General features: G+C 35.1%; 3 protein-coding genes across 4 annotated transcripts; 2 read left to right on the top strand and 1 right to left on the bottom strand.

Annotated features, from left to right (window-relative positions):
- The first annotated feature begins 982 nt into the window (after positions 1-982).
- Positions 983-8166, top strand: LOC132277615 (cysteine-rich receptor-like protein kinase 19). Its single transcript, XM_059779454.1, has 8 exons — positions 983-2271; positions 2587-2724; positions 2869-3002; positions 4736-4946; positions 5333-5570; positions 5654-5804; positions 5893-6217; positions 6992-8166. The coding sequence occupies exons 1-7, from the start codon at positions 1191-1193 to the stop codon at positions 6196-6198; spliced, it is 2259 nt and encodes a 752-aa protein (XP_059635437.1). The 5' UTR covers positions 983-1190; the 3' UTR covers positions 6199-6217; positions 6992-8166.
- A 1419-nt stretch (positions 8167-9585) lies between these two features.
- On the top strand, positions 9586-11621 carry LOC132277616 (nod factor hydrolase protein 1-like). The gene is made up of 2 exons (XM_059779455.1): positions 9586-11187; positions 11348-11621. Exons 1-2 carry the CDS (start codon positions 10083-10085, stop codon positions 11368-11370), a joined length of 1128 nt encoding a protein of 375 aa, XP_059635438.1. The 5' UTR covers positions 9586-10082; the 3' UTR covers positions 11371-11621.
- A 348-nt stretch (positions 11622-11969) lies between these two features.
- Positions 11970-19874, bottom strand: LOC132277617 (uncharacterized). Of its 2 annotated transcripts, none has more exons than XM_059779457.1 (10): positions 19635-19874; positions 17347-17434; positions 15692-15766; positions 15559-15595; positions 14411-14494; positions 14244-14304; positions 13999-14105; positions 13749-13814; positions 12691-12828; positions 11970-12348 (listed from the first exon to the last, which is right to left on the bottom strand). In XM_059779457.1, the coding sequence occupies exons 1-9, from the start codon at positions 19711-19713 to the stop codon at positions 12730-12732; spliced, it is 696 nt and encodes a 231-aa protein (XP_059635440.1). In that variant the 5' UTR covers positions 19714-19874; the 3' UTR covers positions 11970-12348; positions 12691-12729. The 2 variants fall into 2 exon arrangements, with proteins under 2 accessions (XP_059635440.1, XP_059635439.1); XM_059779456.1 differs by having other exon boundaries at positions 11970-12598; positions 19635-19873.

Here is a 19874-nt window from a genome sequence, read left to right as displayed (position 1 = left end):
AGGCTACCACACTGGTGAGCTATAGGTGCACAGTCCCACATCGCCTGGGTAGAGGAAAGGTGAAGTGCTTATATGTAAGTGTGTCATCTCCAATTGGTATGAGGCCTTTTGGGGTGAAGCCCAAGAACAAAACCGTGCGGGCTCAGGCCCAAAGCGGACAATATCATACCATATGGTGGAGTGGGTCGTTACACTGATTCAGTGCTCTCAAACACAATCACCTAGGGCCTATGAGTAACTATGACTATAAATTTATTTCTCTACATAGAGTCCAGTTCTTTTAAATCTATTGTTATGCATCACATGTTACTTAAAATTCATAATTCTAAAACTTCTAACTTTATTGTGATTGGTGAATATGATTCGACTGACCAAGGGTTCTCATCGTAGTCGGGAAATTTTAATTGTCTAATGAAAATTAATGATCATTGGTGAAAATTTGCATGGACTCATTGGGTAATTTTGAAGCATATGTTTCAAGTGCCAGCAAATATGATAGACAGTCACCTACCCAAAAGATACGATACACATTCAATTTTAGTATTTTCAAGATTACTTGTAAAGCTGATTAAATAAGAGTTTTTTTGAGGAAAAATCCATACATATTCAATCACCCCACTACAGCAAACCTCGTTATACTGCTCTGGACACAAATGCTAACTCCTAATAATTGCTCTATAAAAGTTTTTATTATTGGCACATCAAGTCTATCAAGGCACGTTGATATCAAGTTTAGAATCTAAACGAATTGAAAATTTGGCAAGTAATTTTTGACTAGGACCTTCAACCAAAACCTGACGTGACTAAATTGGTTTCATTTTCAAGTAGTGAAAGGAACTTGCATGGAGATTCCTGGACACCTTTAATTCATATATGTGTGCAGGTGCACAATACATATAGAGGACGCGGGACCCACGAGTGACTTTTCAACTCATCCCATGTAATTAAGCGTCCAGAATAATGGAATATTTGTGGGTGAGAATTCCAGTTATATGAAAGGTGTGGTAGAGTTTACATATGATGTGGTTCATGAACTTCATGCTTTTGGGGGAGAGGGAAATTCTATCTTCACAACTTTTTCCTTCTAGATCTTAACATGTTCTAACTACTTAAGAAAGTTGCCTAAATTATATTACCAAATTTGATCCTAAAGGAGTCTGTGTTTTGCTAGATATTGCTATAGAGAGAGCATGAGCTACATAGTTTCAATGTTGTTCGAAGTCATTACCATCCTTCTCATTCTTCCTTCACGTGTGAAATGTTCAGAAGCACATACCTGGATCAAAGCCGGTTACTGGTACTCCGGTAGTGAATCCCCCGTTCCTGACATAAATTCTGCTCTGTTCACGCACCTCGTTTGTGCTTTTGCATTTATCAACTCTTCAACCTATCAACTCTCTATCAACGCCTCAGATGAACCTTACTTCTCCACCTTCACAGACATCGTCAAGCAAAAGAACCCAGCCATTATAACAATTCTATCCATCTGGGCAAACTCTTCAGACTTTAACTCAGTGCTTAGTCAATCTTCCCAAAGACGTTCTTTCATTGAGTCTTCCATAAGAACAGCCAGGCTTCATGAATTTCAAGGCCTGGATCTTCTCGGTGTTGATCCCCGCACAACCAAAAACATGACCGGTGTAGGAACTCTCCTCGATGAATGGCGAACAGCTATAAATTCTGAGTCAAAAAAGTCTAGCCGATCCCAATTGGTCCTGACAATGGAAGGTTATTACTTGCCTGAGGTGGACTCCATGAGTTACCCGGTAGAATCAATTCAGAGGAATGTGGACTGGTTACATGTCAGATCATTTGATTATCATTTGCCTTGGAGGGAAAATTCTACAGGTGCTCATGCTGCTTTATATGACCCCTCAAGCCAGAAAAATACTGATTATGGTATAAAGGAGTGGATCAATAGAGGATTACTGGCTAGCAAGCTGGTTTTGGGCTTAGCATTCCATGGCTATGCATGGACACTTGTGAGTTCCAAAGATAATGAAATTGGTGCACCAGCCAGAGGCATGGCCATTACAGCAGATGGATCCATGAGCTACAAGTACATCCAGAACTACATTAGAAGCTACGGAGTTGCTCCAGTATACAATGCAACTTACGTAGTGAATTACTGCACCATTGGATCGTTCTGGATTGGCTTCGATGATGTGCAGGCCATTAGAACTAAGGTTTCTTATGCAAAGGACAAAGGGCTTCTTGGTTATAGCGTATGGCAAGTTCCCCAAGATGACAACTGGGTGCTCTCTAGGGCAGGTAAGAAATAAGTTTATCATTTCTGTAATCTTCATGGCCCTCCCTCTTTTCCTTCGCAACTTGCCATATGAAAATCTTTTTCACTGCTCCATATTAATCTGTTCCTCGAAACATAGCAAAAACATAAGCTAGTCATCATTACTCAGACAGTTACTTTAAAGCAAAAGAAAATTCACACCATTCTTTCAACTCTAGTGAACTCATAGAGACCTCATCAGAATTCACGGCATCCTGTTCTCCCACTAGAATATCAGATAAGTTGAAATAAGTGATTGCAAACATCCTATGAAAAGTTCTAACTAAGTACCTTTGCAGCTCAAGAAGAGGAAGTAAACAACGATCATCCAAACAAGGGACGGCTATTAGCAATTATGTTGCCTACAATTGCTATAATCACTCTTCTACTAGCTACCATGATGTGCTACTTGCGAAGGAGAGTTTTCAAGTGGAAAGGTAAAATTTACAAATGCTATAGATTTCATTATTACTACTCACTAAATGCATGGTATTTCAGATAAGAAGACAATATTAACAGTTCTCAAATTTATTTTTATTTTTATTTTTTTATTTTATTTTTTATTTTTTTCTTAATTACAGGGATATTGAGTCCAAGAAGAAAGTCACCGTATCCTAATCTGCAAGTATTCAGTTATGCTAATATCAAAGCAGCTACGAATAACTTTTCAAGTAAAAATAAGCTTGGACAGGGTGGATTTGGACCTGTTTATAAGGTAAAATTAGATAATGTAACTGTTTGTTAATTCTTTTATGTGGAAAAAGCTTAGATCATATATTTCAGTATTTCAAGTGTGTGATGTGGTTTGAGACACAAAAAAAGGAACCAGAGCAGTTCTCTTAAAACATAAAATCTTTTTATGTTCACATGCTTACTTAAAATCCTTCAATCAGTGCATCATTCTCTAAGATGCTCTCTTATCTTACTTAATTCTAACCCCTGAATCTTTGGAAGGAATGATTTTTTTTTTTTTGTTTATTTCGAGTGGACCTACAAGTTACCGACTAATGACGATCTTGTAGATTTGTGTCTTTTACTTTTCACTATAGATTTATGTCTTTTACTTTTCAAAACTATCATATTGTGAGAATCCACCCCACCTCTCTCACTTCTGAAATTATTTACATAATGAGGATCTTGTACGGAAATTAAAACCAGTGGAGACAGAAACTACACCTACAATTTCCGGCATGATTCATAGTCCAATCACACTTCCTCAACAAAGATGAGAAGATACATGTGACTGTGAGAAAGAACTCATATTGGTCAGTGTACATTAGTACATTGCAACTCAAATAGACTCCACATGAATCATATACGTGAACACACAAATTACTGAAAATTAATTTCTTGACATATATAATATATACATTCAAGGGCGTATCTAGGTGCTAGGATTGAGCCCACCCCCCAAAAAAAAAAAAAAAAAAAAAAAAATTATTATTATTACTAGTATTAGTCCACCCAAAAATTTTTTTAGCCCACCCCATTAACAATTCCTGGATTCGCCCTTGTATACATTACCTTCAGGACAATGAGGATATCTGTGTTGCAAAAGTCAAACCAACAATGAACAATTTCTGCCTGAAGCCATACTAATAGAACATCTATGATGTATGCATCATCATCATATACATATAAATGTGTTTTTGCATACATATGTATGCAAATAAAGATCTGTACAAAAAATATCTACCTGTGTATGTATATATGCATACATCACTCAGAAGCAATTTGACAGCCAAAGAAGGTGATAAACACTCTTTTCCTCTTTTTCTAGGGGATTTCACTGATTTCTGTCCAACAACTCCTAAACTTTTTCATTTCTATTTTTCCCCTAATCAAAGGATTCAAACCATTCAATAATAAAAAAATCTCGCAATACATATACTCTTCTTACAATATAACCTGATTATAATTCCATAAAATAATGAACCTAGAAACATCCCATTGAAACAACCATGTCCTAGGAGCATGATCTGTGCCATTCCCTCCCAAAATTTACTGAAAAACAAAACTCAAGCTCTATCAACATTGAGTCTGTAATAACTAAAAAACAATGTGAGCACACAGCTCGGCACATAATTCAGAACCTTTAGGTGTAAAAATGCCTCCGCACCCCAACTCCCACTTCACATGTGCCCAAACAAACGCGCACACAGAGACGCAAGGCACTTGCAGACAATTCATTCCCTTATAAAAACATCTAGAGAATTCCTTTATGCTTCAAATAATTTGAAGATCTCAAAGATGTGGCTTTCTAGGACCCGTGCTATTTCTTTGTTGTTCATAAAGTGTACACAATGTGTGTAGGCATTACTTACAGCTATATGATTGTCAACCATATATATAAGAAACAAACTGTTGAGTGGTGATAGTGTTGCATTTGTAGAAAGAATCACATACAGCTGTATACCTAGTTGATATACTATGGGTATGGTTTTCTAGGGTAAACTACTGGATGGACAAGAAATAGCAGTGAAAAGACTTTCAGAAACTTCTAAACAAGGACTGGAGGAATTCGAAAATGAGGTTACACTTACAGCAAAACTACAACATGTCAATCTAGTCAAACTTTTTGGATTTTGCACTGAAAGGGAAGAAAATTTGCTGATCTATGAGTACATGCCGAATAACAGCTTGGATACCTACCTCTATGGTATGCAACTTTTATAAATCCTACCTGTGTCATTTTGTAAAATTAACTGTAATGCATATAACTTCCACACATAGATTTTTTTTTTTTACCACACTTCCACACACAGATCTTACTTTGGCAAAAATTGTAAAATGATAACTGTACCCTTCATAAAATTATGTTGCCAAATCATTCATCATAATAAGAATTAGATTACCTCTCCATGTTTTTTCTGTGCATAAGGGTTAAGAATTAGAGTGCCCCTCCATGTGTTTTCTGTGCATAAGGGTTCAACAAGAGGTGAATGAAGCAACAGTGCAACTTGAGCTTATAGGGGTGTAACTCACTTCACCACAAGTTACTATTACAAGATCTAGGTAATTATTCATAAATCTTATTTCATGTAGATCCAGTCAGACGGCTTCTGTTAGATTGGGAGAAACGAGCTCATATCATTGAAGGGCTTACTCAAGGGCTTCTATATCTCCAAGAATACTCGAGGTTGACAATAATTCATAGAGATCTGAAAGCTAGCAACATTTTACTGGACAATGAGATGAAACCTAAAATATCTGATTTTGGTATAGCTAGAATATTCCAAAAAGATGAACTTGAAGCAAACACAGGCCGGATTGTTGGAACATAGTAAGTAAATTGATCCCCAAATCTCTCACAATCATGTGTTTTATCATCAAATACTAATCTTTCTGATGCTTCCCGCAATGCAGTGGTTACGTTCCTCCCGAGTATGTAAAAGGAGGTATATACTCAACAAAATACGATGTTTACAGCTTTGGAGTTCTTCTCTTGCAAATAATAAGTGGCAAGAAGAATACATGTCTGTATGGCCTTTACAAAAATTTAAATCTTCTAGAATACGTAAGTTACTTTGACAAGCCTTTCAATCATGGTCGTGATATTAAATTTGTAATGTGAACTAAAGAAGATTGTTTCTGATCTATTTCAGGCATATGGACTCTGGAAAGTTGGTAAAGGCATGGAATTTATGGATCCATCACTAGATGATACATACTCGACATGTAAACTCTTGAGATGCATGCAGGTGGCTTTATTGTGTGTCCAAGAAAAAAGGGCAGATAGGCCGTCCATGTTGGAAGTTTCTTCAATGCTCAAAAACGAAACTGACACTGTGCCTACTCCAGAAAGACCTGCTTTTTCGATAAATAAAGATGAAGATGAAAGCAAGGTCAGATTGCAGGAAGAAATTTGTTCAGTTGACGTTGCAACAATCACCCAACTTAAACCCCGATGAAAGTTCTAGCTTTCATGAGGTATGCCATTCTTTCATATTTTTTGTCCTTCCTGATGTTGGTCTAACTTGCTAAGATAATATTTACCTTCTTAGCCTGAGGATTGACAGTGTGAATTGCATCACCAGAAGAAATGCATTTTTATGATCCCACTTTTGGATCAGATCACAAATATTGAACGTATTGAATTCATGGGATTATAGAAAAGTGACTGATAAGTGAAGGAAAAGTGTATCAAGTTGACATGGGGATCTCAGGATGATTTAATGAGATGGCACACATGCAATGAGACCTAATAAAATGATGGGAAAAGTTAAACAGATGAAGAGAGGCTTGTAGCATTGCGAAAAAGCAATAATCAACGGTAAAACTTAGATGAGAATTTATTATAAAGTAGCTACGAATAGCCAATCTAGAGCAATAATTAGGATAATAGCAAACACATTCAAAACAGTAAAGACAAAGCAGCACGGTTTTTATGCTTCTGAACCTATTCACTTTAATGCTGAGGTTATGCTACTAATCCAAGCAAACTGAGTACATCCCAATGCATTTAAAACTCGGGACTTGATTGATTGACTTAATCTAGATTCAGTCTCTTATCATATATAGTTTTAAATTTTGATTTAAAAATTAACGGGACATAAGAATCCAGTGATTTTTAAAGATTTTTTACTGCCACTCTAGTACGCTACACAAATTTAAGCTTAAAAATCCAAGATACATTTTAAACTTGGAGGGGATCAAGTTGCTACTTTCTTACTTGGAAACTAATTGCCCACAAATTTGATGTAGATTTGATCAGATGGTTGCTGTTATGTTGGGAATTACATGTTCGTATGATTGAACGGGTAACCCAATGGCTTGAAGAATCCCAAGATATAAAACTTTGGTATGGCGAAAAAGATAAAATGAAGCAAAATGGGCTGGATTGTCGGAACATATTAAGTAAACTGCTTCTCAAAGCTTAACCATCGGAAAATGTTGCCTCTCAAAGCTATCAAATCCATATGTTATTGCTAAAACGTATAGCATTTATTAACTCGTGCAATGTAGGGGTTGAGGGACTGAGGCACTCCTAAATATGTAAAAAAGAGGGATATACTCCACCAAGATACAATGCTTATAGCTTTGGTGGTTCTACTGGGGCATATCATGAGGCAAGATGAATACATGCCTTCAAGTTTATCGTGAAAACTTAAATTCTCTAGAATTTGTAAATTACTTTGACAAAGACGGTAAAGGCATCGAGTTTATGGATCCACCATTAAACGATACATCTACATCATGTAATCTCATGAGATGCACAAAAAACAGGGCTGAGCTTTTGGGATTATGAAGTGATGATAATGTGTGCTATACAATATGTTGCGTGTTTGATGTTTTATGTATTGGGTTTTAGCATGTATATAAACCGGTTTACACTTTACAGTATATTTTTATTTGGTTTCGGTATACAAATTTTTTTAATGGTGTGCATGAAAATACAATGATAACCAAATGCCTTAAGAAAAAGAAACAAAAAAAAAATTATAATGATAACCAAGATATTCTATAAATGTCCTTGTAATCTTTAATGTTCAAGACGTTAACCATTCATAGAAAAAGTAGATTAGCAGCAATGCAAAGAAAAAGAAAAATCAGAGTATTAGTAGGAATTATGAGGTGTGTTGTTGATATGTAGATATCCAATCTGGGTTTCTCATAGGCAAATTCACAAACATGTTGTGCCCAACGAAAAAGACATAAATCAAAGGTGCGACGGCACTCACTGACTTGTAGAGGATTTCAAACGGCATCGAATTGCGACCAGGTCGAGGCATTGCACATGGCTTTGGTATGGTCGAGTCAATTGATAAAGTGGGCTTCGCCATGTTCTCCTATTTCTCTATCAACGTCTGTCGTTCCATCATTTTCACATTCTCTTTCTAGTTTCTACTTTCTACAAATGAAAAAAAAAAAAAAAACAATCTAGAGAAATTTGACTATTATTTTAATATTTTTATCGACGAGTAAGCCAACTTTAGTTGAATCTATATATATATATATATATATTTTCCCAAGGATCAAGTAAACAGAACGACACTTATAATATTATTTTTTTTTAACAGGATTCTATATCAAAGAGGCTCTTAATATGTTGACATCTGGGGGGCGGGATAGGGGTTTTTATTTATTTATTATTATGTAATTTTAAGGGGCACAATATTTAAAATTTTATAAATATATAAAATAAAATAAAATAAAATAATTAGTGGGAAAATTGTGCTTAAATTTTAGACTATAATATGATATATTAGTATTACTTCTGTCCTAGATTAAATGTTCTATTTAGAAAAAACAGGACATTTTTTTTTAGACAGTAAGAGTATTTTATAACAAGTATTTACATATGTGTGTCTTCCACTTGTCACTTCAATCATTATTCCTGTTCACAACTAACATACATCAACGTAGGACAGTCACAACCGCCGAAACAATAAAATTCAAATTAGTGAGGTTTGTTTATATTTCATTATAATATTATCTCAGTACCCCCGATATGAGGGCTCTTTATTTGTTACCCTAGCCAGCGTACACCAATGCAAGACAGTCACAAGAGCCCAAATCACATTTTAAAATAAATTTAGTACACCTCTCTCTCTCTCAAACACACACACACAGTAGCGTAATATTTCTTGTAAGTTGTTGTTGTTGTTTTTATTTATTTATTTATTTATCAATAACATCACTCCCAATGCCGACAGAGGCAATTATTAAGTTATTCAATTTTAGTGTTGTTAATTTTAAACCCCAAACTACATAATAATCAATTCAAGCATTCAAACTCAAACTATAAATTTGTGGAACCTTTCAATTTTCTCATTGTTCTTTTTCTTTTCTAAAAATAAACATAAATAAATTGAAAAGATAATTAAAATTATATATTAAGAAGGATTTGTTCATCGAATGACATTTAGTCTAATGGTATAATTTTTTCATATTCAAAAAAAAAAAAGAAATAACTATAATCCAGATGTTGGTAAAAAGAGTGTGTGTGGATGAAAATATGTGTTTCTTGTCATGAAAAAAAAAAAAAAAAAAAATACTTATGGCCGAAATAAAGAGGAAAAAAAAAAATGTATTGCCTTTATATCACTTAATATAAATAATTAGGGTCACATACTAATGCTAAGTGTGCACCTGGTGCCATGTGGTCAAGTATTGAATGCATCACTCGCATATACTACGTATGTGTTTTATAATAAGAATTCAAATCTTTTCGGGTTTATCAATACATTATGTTTCATGGATTCCACAAATGTCAGCTTAGCGCAAAGGAGAAGATCTACAACACTATAGCATAGTTCTAAATTTTAGACCTGGATCCTTTTCAATAATAATATCCTCTTGTACGTTGTACTTTACTGTGTATTCTCAGAGAATGCAACACTTAATAATGTCATATTGTAAAAGCAAAATGTGATGGCATTTTCAAAGTAATATTGAGCTCTCCCAAATAATATCAAGCAAAGAAAGGTCCCATTCCTAAACTTCAGAATGGGAGGAAGCCGTACTCATTTCGATTACTTATATTGAAATGTGTCACAAAGACTGCTTTCTAGAAAGAAAGATAAAAAAAAAATACCTAACCCTTTGTACTGGTCAAGACAACCTTTTTCCTTTTGTACCATTCAAGTTCAACTAAACCCCAAAAATAGCCTCCATATTTAACCCTTGGAATCTAGACCCTACGTCCTATATAGATAGGGGAAGATAAACACAACTATCCAGAACTTCATATTAGACAAAGTCATATGCCCTACTGAACAAAGGCTTTCTCTACATTTCCTCTATATATCTCTACACAAAAGCTATAGTAATATCATATCCCAAAATTCCAAGTATGAAGGGCCTCGAAGCTTACTTTCTCTGCATCTTTGTCATCTTGAGCCTTACCACTAACCCTGCCATGGCCTCATCCTCGTCTCAGGCGATCAAAGGTGCTTATTGGCCTTCGTGGAGCTCAAATTTGTCGCCATCCGACATCGATACATCGTTGTTCACCCACATCTACTACGCATTCCTAACACCTAACAATGTCACCTTTAAGTTTGACATATCAAATTCAGTAGCTACAATGCTCCTCAGCTTCACATCAACCCTTCATGCAAAGAATCCGCCGGTGAAAACCCTATTCTCCATCGGAGGAGGAGGCGAAGGCCCCTTAATCTTTTCGCGCATGGTATCAACTCCTTCCTCCCGTAAGAATTTCATTGATTCAACCATACAAGTGGCAAGAAAATTCGGTTTTGATGGCATTGACCTTGATTGGGAATTTCCTAAAACCACAACAGATATGGAACATTTGGGCCACTTACTCAAAGAATGGCGGGCCGAGGTCCGAAAGGAGGCTAAGGCCACAGCCCAATCTCCGCTCTTGCTCGGAGCAGCCGTGTACTTCTCCTCGGACTTCTTCCTCGACGATGTCTACCGGGCTTACCCCGTGGCTTCACTGAGTGAGAACTTGGACTTGGTCAATGCCATGTGCTATGACTACCACGGTTCATGGAACACTTCGGTCACGGGGGCCCAAGCTGCATTGTTTGATCCAAATAGTAATATAAGCACAAGTTATGGACTTGGGTCATGGATCAAGGCTGGACTCCATCGAAAGAAGTTGATCATGGGCCTGCCACTCTACGGGAGGACGTGGCAGCTCAAGGACCCTAGATCACACGGTATCGGGGCGCCTGCCGTTGGTGTGGGCCCTGGAGACCTTGGAACAATGACGTACTCCCAAGTGGAGAACTTCAATAAGGAGAACAATGCCACCGTGGTTTATGATGCAGACACCGTGTCTGTATATTCTGTTGCGGGGACATCATGGATTGGATACGATGATGCCAGATCCACATCAGTGAAGATTGGATTTGCTCAGTCCCATCATCTTGGTGGTTATTTCTTTTGGGCTGTCAATGGTGATCATGAGTGGAAAATTTCTAGACAAGGTAAACTATAACTTAACTAGCTCAGGAAATTATGTTTTTTTTTGTGCTGAGGAGTTATGTATATGCATGTATGCATGTATGCACAGTACTTTATACATACATATTTTCATTTCATAGCTTTTACTAATTAATGTTTTTCCTTGTGATTGATGTTGTGCAGCTTCCAAGCTTTGGATGCATTGAGAAAAGAAATGGATCGGAGCTCTTTCAATTGCAGGTGCCTTCATCAGTTAACAAGCAGCTAATCTGTCCTTTGTCAATGTTTCTGCTTTTGTAGATAAGAATATAGTTGGTTTATAGCCCCCTTTTTTTTTTTTTGTTTCCTGGTTGAAGGGGTATGCATTTATGGTGTTGTATTAAGCTCCTGTTCTTTTTGTTCTTTCAATAAAATGTCGTAGCGAAAAAATATATGCATGATAGGTGATGTTGTGCTTCTTCTGTGCCCCAAAAATGAAACCAGGACATTCCATTCTAATTTGAGATTATATATGCTTGTTAACTGGAACTTTTAGCATTGCACTAATTTATGACTCATTAGTTATTTGTGCCTGCTAAAATTTACTTAATAGAATTATAGAAGTATAAAAGTTTACAACTTTGTAGTACTTATTTACTTCAAAAGTAAAAGGTCAAGATTTCAAAGTGCACGACGGGCAAAGTTTGTGTGTTTCAAATAAAAAAAATATAAAACTTCACTCACACACACCAATTATAGCTTTAGTAGTATATCTTTTACCTTCCAAAGTGAAAGATGAATGTTTAATTTTCACAAGGGCCAAAAATAGGTGCAAGGATGTCACTTAAATCGAGAGTAATAAGGTAAAATTGGACAACAGCCAGGAAAGAACATAAAACACTATCAATGTAACATAATGATTGATACATGCCATACGCATAGGTTTCTCTCACTTTGATAATGAACGAACTAACAAATCACCACCCACAATGACAATCTACCATGAGACCTCGACAAAGCCCGCATGGAAGCTGAGACTATCAACACAAAGAAAGTGACATTCAGAATGTAAAATAGAGCACATATTTTCCATTTCTCTGTCCTTGATCATTGGTATAGCTCTATACATTCTTGACTTTCCAACCACTTTTATATAACTGCAGTATGTTTCTTTTCTATGTCAAAATGAATGGATTTTCCTTGAACTGTCAACAAAGGAAGAGAGAGAGAGGAGAACCAAATAAACCAAAAAGAAAATCCAAAAAAGTAAACATTGCAAAACAATGACATGGGAGAGGACTCCATCAAAGTAATCTCAATAAAGTCAGCCTGCTGTCTGGAAGTTTAACGATTGTATCCACACATTCTTGCGAACAGGTCAATCACAACAAAGTTGGTTACGATTGCAGATCCAATTTCCAACATTCGATTTTGTTCAGATTCCAAGTGAGGTAACTATAATCCCAAAAAAGAAAAAGAAAATAGAAGAAAGGAAAAAGCAAAGAAAGGGAAGAAAAATGGGGATATCAAGTATCAATTATTATTACCTTGTCAGATCAGCCGTTCAATTAATAGTTATTTTGAGGCTAGCTGTGCTTTTCCTCTCTCATCCATTCAACAAAATTGTCTAGAATCGAAGGCCAAGCTTCACTTAGATCATAGTTTTGAAGGTCCGGGAAACTTATCTGTGAAAGAGAGAATAGAAAAAATAAATAATTTATGATTGCAATTGAAAAAGGCTCAAAGTAAGGCAAATCATACATCCAAGCAAATAATTTCATCCAAACGTAGTGCCATATACACATTTCTGTCAATAACATCTCATCTGGCACACAAGCATGTCAATTAATGCTATTTCAATATATACAACTCAAGATATATAACCTTTCTGGCCAAACACAAACATATGTATGAACAAGAGACTTTCCCTGTATTAACCTTCCCCCTTTTGTGCATTCTTTGCATGGAGATCTGTCAAGTATCTTCTTCTTCTTTTTCGTTTTTAAGGTTTCCTCTCTTCTTCTTTTTTCATTTTTAAGGTTTCCTCTCTTCTCATGGATCAAGATGTAATTAGAAGGTCAAATGACATCTTCCCCCTGGATGCAGGGGTTTTGTCCTTTTATTTCTGATGGTCTCAGAAATCCCCCAAAAAGCAAATGATGATTTTAGCAATTCTAGAGGTGCACCAACAAAATAAAAATCTAATGGGAGCTTTGTGGACAAAAGAGACAATCACAACTACTTATGACCGATGTTCCTTTCTATATGTGCAGATGATCAACACAAGTTACAAGTGCTTATATACGAGGGGTTTGTCTTATTTTCCATCCTACACTTGCATCCAAATACAAAAGCATGATTATAACTTGAAAGAGTAGTGCCAAAAAATTAATACTACGTAGATAGAAAACAGGACGATATTTGGCCAAGCAACACTTCATCCAATTCATCCAATAGGGACCACTGTACAGATCATATAAATCCTCTTCCTATTTTATCAATTGGTCTAATCTAAAGCTGGAAAAAATAAAAAATAAAAAATAAATAAAAAATTTGACACAAAAAGAAGGATTCTAAGTGATATGATAATGTTAAACCAGGATACCTCGCTGCAAAATCGCAGAAAGCCTTTCCACTGATCAATGTTTATCATCTTATATTCATTCTGGACCTATTAAAATCAAGTCAAAATGTCACAATCAGACCGTGCAAAAAAATTTCAAATATAAAGATTTTCATCAGGATCCAAAAGGATGATTATGCTCTCCAATTGTATGTAAGAAGGAGATGGAAAGTGCTTGGACAATCAGAAACAAGGTAGCCTTATACGATAAATGAGATATAAGAGGTCCCACCTTTAGATACTCGGTGAATTTATCAACCTGGGGCCTGAATTGAGATCCTAAAACAAGATTTAGCAGTTCACAGATGCTCTCAATGTCTATATACTTCTGCTTCTCTTCTGAAAGAGTTTAACAATGATTAACCAATTTTAATAAATGGCAAATAATAAAACTCAAGGAAAAACATTATATTGTCATGGAACAAAAGGCTTCACTTCTTTGAAGTTAAAGAACATGCCTGCCAAGTCTAAGTTTACCTGTTAGGGAGTATCGAAATGCATAAGCATAAAATTCCTCAAAATTTTGATGCATCCTGACCTTTTCAAAAGACAAGAAAAATATTACTTGTGTCACCATTAAGAAGCCTTCATTGTCATGTACAGGACAAGTTTGATGAATATACCATAAGAAAGCAGAAAAGTACCTCTTTCTCCAGTTCTGGGAGTGCTTTCTTTAATTTCCTGATAGAGTCAACTTGAAGAGCTTTCAGACCTTTTCGCCACTCATGCTGATAAGAATACGTTATGTAATTTAAAATACCATGGAAAAAAAAAAAATTAAGTTCCCTAGCTGTTGATCCTAGGACTGTCTACCAACAGCATAATTCAATAGATAGGTACAAAAGTAAAGGCAAAGAACTCATCCTTCAGTAGTCCCCTATAGTAATGCAAGATTTAGAATTTTTTTTTTCTTTCTAATTTCCAGTAAGAATACTTAAGCACACATGTCCAAACTGGGACTGCACCTCCCCCCATGGTGGTGGCTGGAGATACCACTCCAGCTGGTAGTAATGCAAAAGCAAAAATGATCGCAGTATAAAAAAAAATCAATCAATAAAATAGTTAATGAAATTAACGTAAAGAGAAAAACAAGTGAATATCTAGACAGAAAATAAATGATATCACATCAGAATTATTATACTGGAAGAGGATCTCCAGATTTCTATATATTCATGGCAGATTGAATTGACCATCCGGTCCATCCTCATGCACATACATGGATTAGTTTCGTGAAGACCACAATATTGTATAACTATCAAATTTCTAGTTTCTACTCTCCTTGGGACAGCTGGGATAAGTGAGATTATACTTGAGATTATACTTCACCACCATTGAAGGGTGTTAAAAAGTCTCCAAATAATGAACGTAAGATCATAATTTTTTTCCAGAAGTAAAAAATCCCATAAAATGGAGAATATGAATCACAATCATCATCATCCTTGCCATTATCCCATACAAATGGGGGAGAACATAAATCAAAATAAACACCTTAAAGGCCTATTGATCTGTTTATACAGTACATATGCAAAGCAAGTATAGGAGCATCATGGAAGTATGAATAAATATGCCTTTTTATTTGAGGCAAGAAACAATACCCACTTACATAATAGCACAGATATTTGACAATTAATTTTACAGCAAACCAAATAATTTACTTCTAAAAAATCATAAATCAATTTAGATAGATAGCAATCAATTTAAATAATAATATATTAGACATTATATGCTGATGATGATGATGTCATCTAACACATGCCCTAATCATTGTCAAATGAACATAGCAGTGGCTTACCAGAGAAAAGTACCCCTGCTTTTCAGCATTCATTTTCCTGGTATACGTGGACGATCAGTTCTTATTGCAGAATTAAGAGAGATTAAAATTAAAACTGGGATCAGTTATATTGCAAGTCAACAACAAAACATACCAGGCAAGCATCAATATCCTGACATCCGTGTGATCCACTCCCAAATCCGAACAAAGTGCTTCAATTCCTTCGGGACTGTACAAGCAAGCAAAAGCATAAGAAGTTTTATATTCCTAGCTGTAACATATGGTTAGAAAGTTGTATCAACCTCATAAACGCCCGTCAACTCACTGTCCAATTTGCTTCTACATACATCATCAAGGCTCGTAGGGTATCATCGCTTAATCAAATGGAATAATAAGAACCTACATATGACAATGGCTTCTACTTAAAGCAGCTAATTTGTTCATGAGAGCTTAATACAAAATGTATATTTGAAGTTTCTGCAGTTGCCCCAAAGGTACCAAAGGCAAGACAAATACGCTATTAGAGTCATGACTCCACTACGTCGAGGCAACTGGGCACCTCAGTCATTGTGGGAGGCACTTCAGGTGCTTGCCCCAGTAGCCTTTTTTTACAAATAATATTATTTCTAGTTTCATTACCCAAAAAACAAAAGAATTATTTATAGTTTGGTCTCGCAATGACGAAACTTCTATCAAAAGGATATTTCACCTTATGTAGTTGCCTAACGACCATCCCAATAATACTAAAACAGAAGCCTGGGTTCCCAAGTGCTGACACATGTTACTTCTTATGAAAAGGTGCTGAAACCCAAGCAGTATCACATAACCTTTCGTTTTATTAAAATTGCTCCTTTGTTCCCTGTTGTCTTATGTTGTACATTTCGTTTTCTAAAAGGTTTCTAGCTTGATCTATCCATTTGACTTCCTAGATTTTATCAGAAACCCAACTGCTTCTCTTGCTGTTTTGTTCCTACAATGTTATGGAGAACGGATGGGAGAAAAATAGTTTCATTTCCAGTCTCCTATTTATTTTATTGATTGTATTGGGTACTGAATTTAAGGAAAAAATAGGACATTCGACATTTTTCTAACATAAAAATATATATATATAGAAAAATATTCGAAGTGTCTTTCTTGCTTCGACCCTTGGAAAGATAGACTCCGGGGTTTTAGATTCATCATAGGAAAAGGAAATATGACAAAAAAGACACTAAAAGAAAATGAAAAAGTAAATTAATAAAATCTAGAAGTATATATAAGATATTTATAGTGCAGTGTTCATTATTCCAACGTTAGATGCAAAGACTACATTCTTCGTATTCTTTATTTTTTAAGAATCAAACCCTTAGCGTCAGCCCTTTTATGTGATGCCTTGCCAGCATTTTGCCACTGTGCTACAATAGCTTTATCTCTTCTTATCTTTTTCATCTCTCTCATTTTTCCCCACATGCTACTGTTGCTAAAGTAAATTTATTAGAAATAACAATCATAAATATATTCATAAGATGTGAAGTTATTTTCATTTTCCCCTGAGTATATGTGGGGACTCTACGGAAGACAAATAAAATTTGAAAACCAACCATTCGTCTGCATTACTTCTATTAGCATCCCAATATGCCAGGGAAACAAATACCAGATCAGGTTTTCCGATTAACAACAAGAATATTGATGAATAATTTACAGGCAATATCCAATGACAAAACACAGAGCAACTACTATTGGGGAATTCAGTACAATTTAGTTTTTTTGTCAGTGATGCAAACACCAACAAAATGACAAAGATTGTATATTAAAATAAAATATACTTACTCGATCATGCCTAACGACCTGTTTGCATATGAATAGAAAAGGGGGTTATCTTCACATTTCACCATTTTCACTGTAGCTCTTTTTGAGGCTGGAAAACATAATATCATATGATGTAAGTCCATATCAGTACCAATACAATCAAATTGTGTTTAACATAGAAAATTTTCTCCATAAATAATTTTTTTTAAATTATGTTTTACATAGAATTTTTTCTCCATATTTTAAAAAAAATAAAAAAAAGATTCTCGAAGTAAAATTTTGCTTTACAACTCAGCTCAACCAATGTTCATGTAGATGATGTATCTATTCAACCCAAAAAGCCATAGAGAATGCAATCTCCAGATAAATCATTTCAGTATAATAAAACTGATAATTACAGAAAATAACCACATTATTGCACGTGCAATCAGGGTTTGTAGCATTATATAGAGAAAATATAATATTACAATTGCACATTTAATGGGAAAAAATGCAGTTGTTGATCTGCTGGTGCAACAATTTCAAAAGTGGTTAGCAGTGACCATTGGATAAGTCTCTTCAGCTTTGCACAACCTCGTTGTCTGGTTGGCCTTGTGGTACCACCATAATCATTAACTTAGTTTGATGATAGTATTAAATAATAGTAAATCGCTTATCCATTCCGGTAAAACCTAAACCAATGTTTAAGTTGCCAAGAAAGTTGGCTAAGGGTTTTGAGGTCACTAAATACAAATATAAACCATGTTGGGCTTGCCAAAAAGGTAGAGGAAAAACAAATATATATATATATATATATATATATATATATATATATATATATATATATTTATATTTAAACAAATCGTTAGCCATTAAAACAACATCTTCATCATATAGACCTTGTACAGTATTAGATTTTCATACTCAGACACAAATGCATTTAAACAAACTTAAAGCATAATTCAATTATCATTAATGAGCATCCTGAGAAGCAAGAGAAATAAAGCACCTGAAAGAAGCTTCAGCTCATAGTAAAGAACTTAATACAATGCTCTGATAACTATAATAACTAAGAGAGGCCTACAGTTTTTCATGTAGATTATATTTTAAGAATGTGTTAACTTTCAGTCCACCAACTTTCTCCAGCAGTCAAAAGCAATGTTACTTATTAAGAGTCTCCAGATTATCTTCTCTTCATAACATATATCATCTGGATAACCAATAGGCCTTCAATTGTATTAACCAATAGGCTATGTACTTTGTAGTTTCAAGAATAACCAGTCATCTGGTTCTCACGAAGTCAAGACATCTAGATAAAAAGCAATGGCAAATTGTATTAATCATCTATCATTCCCTAGAGAAAGTCTAAAGCCAGCCTTATTTACCACCTGTGCACCATCAATGACCACAAAACTAATACCATTCCTCAAGACACCTGAAGCTATGATGCGTCAAACAGTGGAAAGCTTGGGCCTCTATTCTCCTAATCTCCTCCACTAAGTTTTTTATGGCATTTTCCTTATATATTTTATCTGGTTAAGATCCAGAAGAAGGGTATGTAGCAGAGTTCTGAAAATCATAAATGTATTTTGAAAGGAAAAAAAAACAAATCAAAATTCAAAACCACACCCACCAATTCATAACCTACCCTTTCAAATATATAAACTCAAAAGGAGAGATCCATATCAAAGAGCCAAAAGGAAATTATGCTCACATTAATGACAATATCAACATTTTATCATCCAAAACCCAAACTTGAAAACCCTTCTATTGACATCCATATCTTTCTTTACAAGAATTCAAAATGAAAACCGATTGAAGTGTTATATTGGATAACCAAAAAAGAAATAAATAACATGAACACATAAACCATCAAACTAATGCCTTTCCCTAAAAAAATCAAAATCGTTTATCAGCCATCAATAAAAAAAGAAAAGGAAAAAGAATAATATTTCTATACTAGAATTCAGAAATCAAAATCCAATTCAAGAACATGGGCCTAATTAATATCAATCCATATTAAAGAGCCAAGAACAAGGCAATGCATGCAGAAGCCTCAAAACAACAAATTTTGTTAATAATAGCACAAACTTCAAAAATCATCTGAACAAGTGACAATCAATATCTTTTCTTTAAACGCAATGAAAGAAAGGAACATAATTCAAGAACAGGACCCAACTAAACCCAACCCTTCAAGCAAAAAAGAATACAATCCCTACGGAAAATGAACAATCTTGGAAAACAGCACAGTTTTAATTCTCTAAAGCCAATAAAAACCTATACTACTGAAAACTAAATTACACTTTGAATGTGTAAGAAGGATTGCTTACAAGAACGGCCGTGATCAACATGGGATAATTTGACGGAATCTGAATTGGGTGAGTTCAATTTTCTCTTAGTTCGACCCATTGTGCGTGACTGTAGCCTTGACAAAATTTTCACCAACGTTGAAGTTCAGACTTCAGAGAGTAATGAGTTTAGAGAGAGAGAGAGTGTGTGGGTTTGTTTTGTAAATTCGGGGGTTAATCTGTTTTTGGCATGAAATATATAGGCATGGGGTTTGATTGAGA

The sequence above is a fragment of the Cornus florida genome, unplaced genomic scaffold (genome assembly GCF_030987335.1).
Source record: "Cornus florida cultivar Cherokee Brave unplaced genomic scaffold, ASM3098733v1 CherokeeBrave_3.0.0_Hap2_Chr10, whole genome shotgun sequence".
Classification (NCBI taxonomy): Eukaryota; Viridiplantae; Streptophyta; class Magnoliopsida; order Cornales; family Cornaceae; genus Cornus; species Cornus florida.
Note: the sequence above shows the minus strand (reverse complement) of the source record. Positions and strands in the feature narration are given on the sequence as shown.

Coding starts and splice junctions, on each gene's coding strand:
- LOC132277617 (XM_059779457.1), bottom strand. CDS start 19,713: ATGGGTCGAACTAAGAGAAAATTGAACTCACCCAATTCAGATTCCGTC. Junction 14,495..15,558: donor AGCAGGGGTACTTTTCTCTG/GTAAGCCACTGC, acceptor TATTCTTATCAG/CATGAGTGGCGAAAAGGTCT. Junction 12,829..13,748: donor TTCTGCGATTTTGCAGCGAG/GTATCCTGGTTT, acceptor TCTCTTTCACAG/ATAAGTTTCCCGGACCTTCA.
- LOC132277616 (XM_059779455.1), top strand. CDS start 10,083: ATGAAGGGCCTCGAAGCTTACTTTCTCTGCATCTTTGTCATCTTGAGC. Junction 11,188..11,347: donor GTGGAAAATTTCTAGACAAG/GTAAACTATAAC, acceptor GATGTTGTGCAG/CTTCCAAGCTTTGGATGCAT.
- LOC132277615 (XM_059779454.1), top strand. CDS start 1,191: ATGAGCTACATAGTTTCAATGTTGTTCGAAGTCATTACCATCCTTCTC. Junction 2,272..2,586: donor CTGGGTGCTCTCTAGGGCAG/GTAAGAAATAAG, acceptor GTACCTTTGCAG/CTCAAGAAGAGGAAGTAAAC. Junction 3,003..4,735: donor GATTTGGACCTGTTTATAAG/GTAAAATTAGAT, acceptor ATGGTTTTCTAG/GGTAAACTACTGGATGGACA.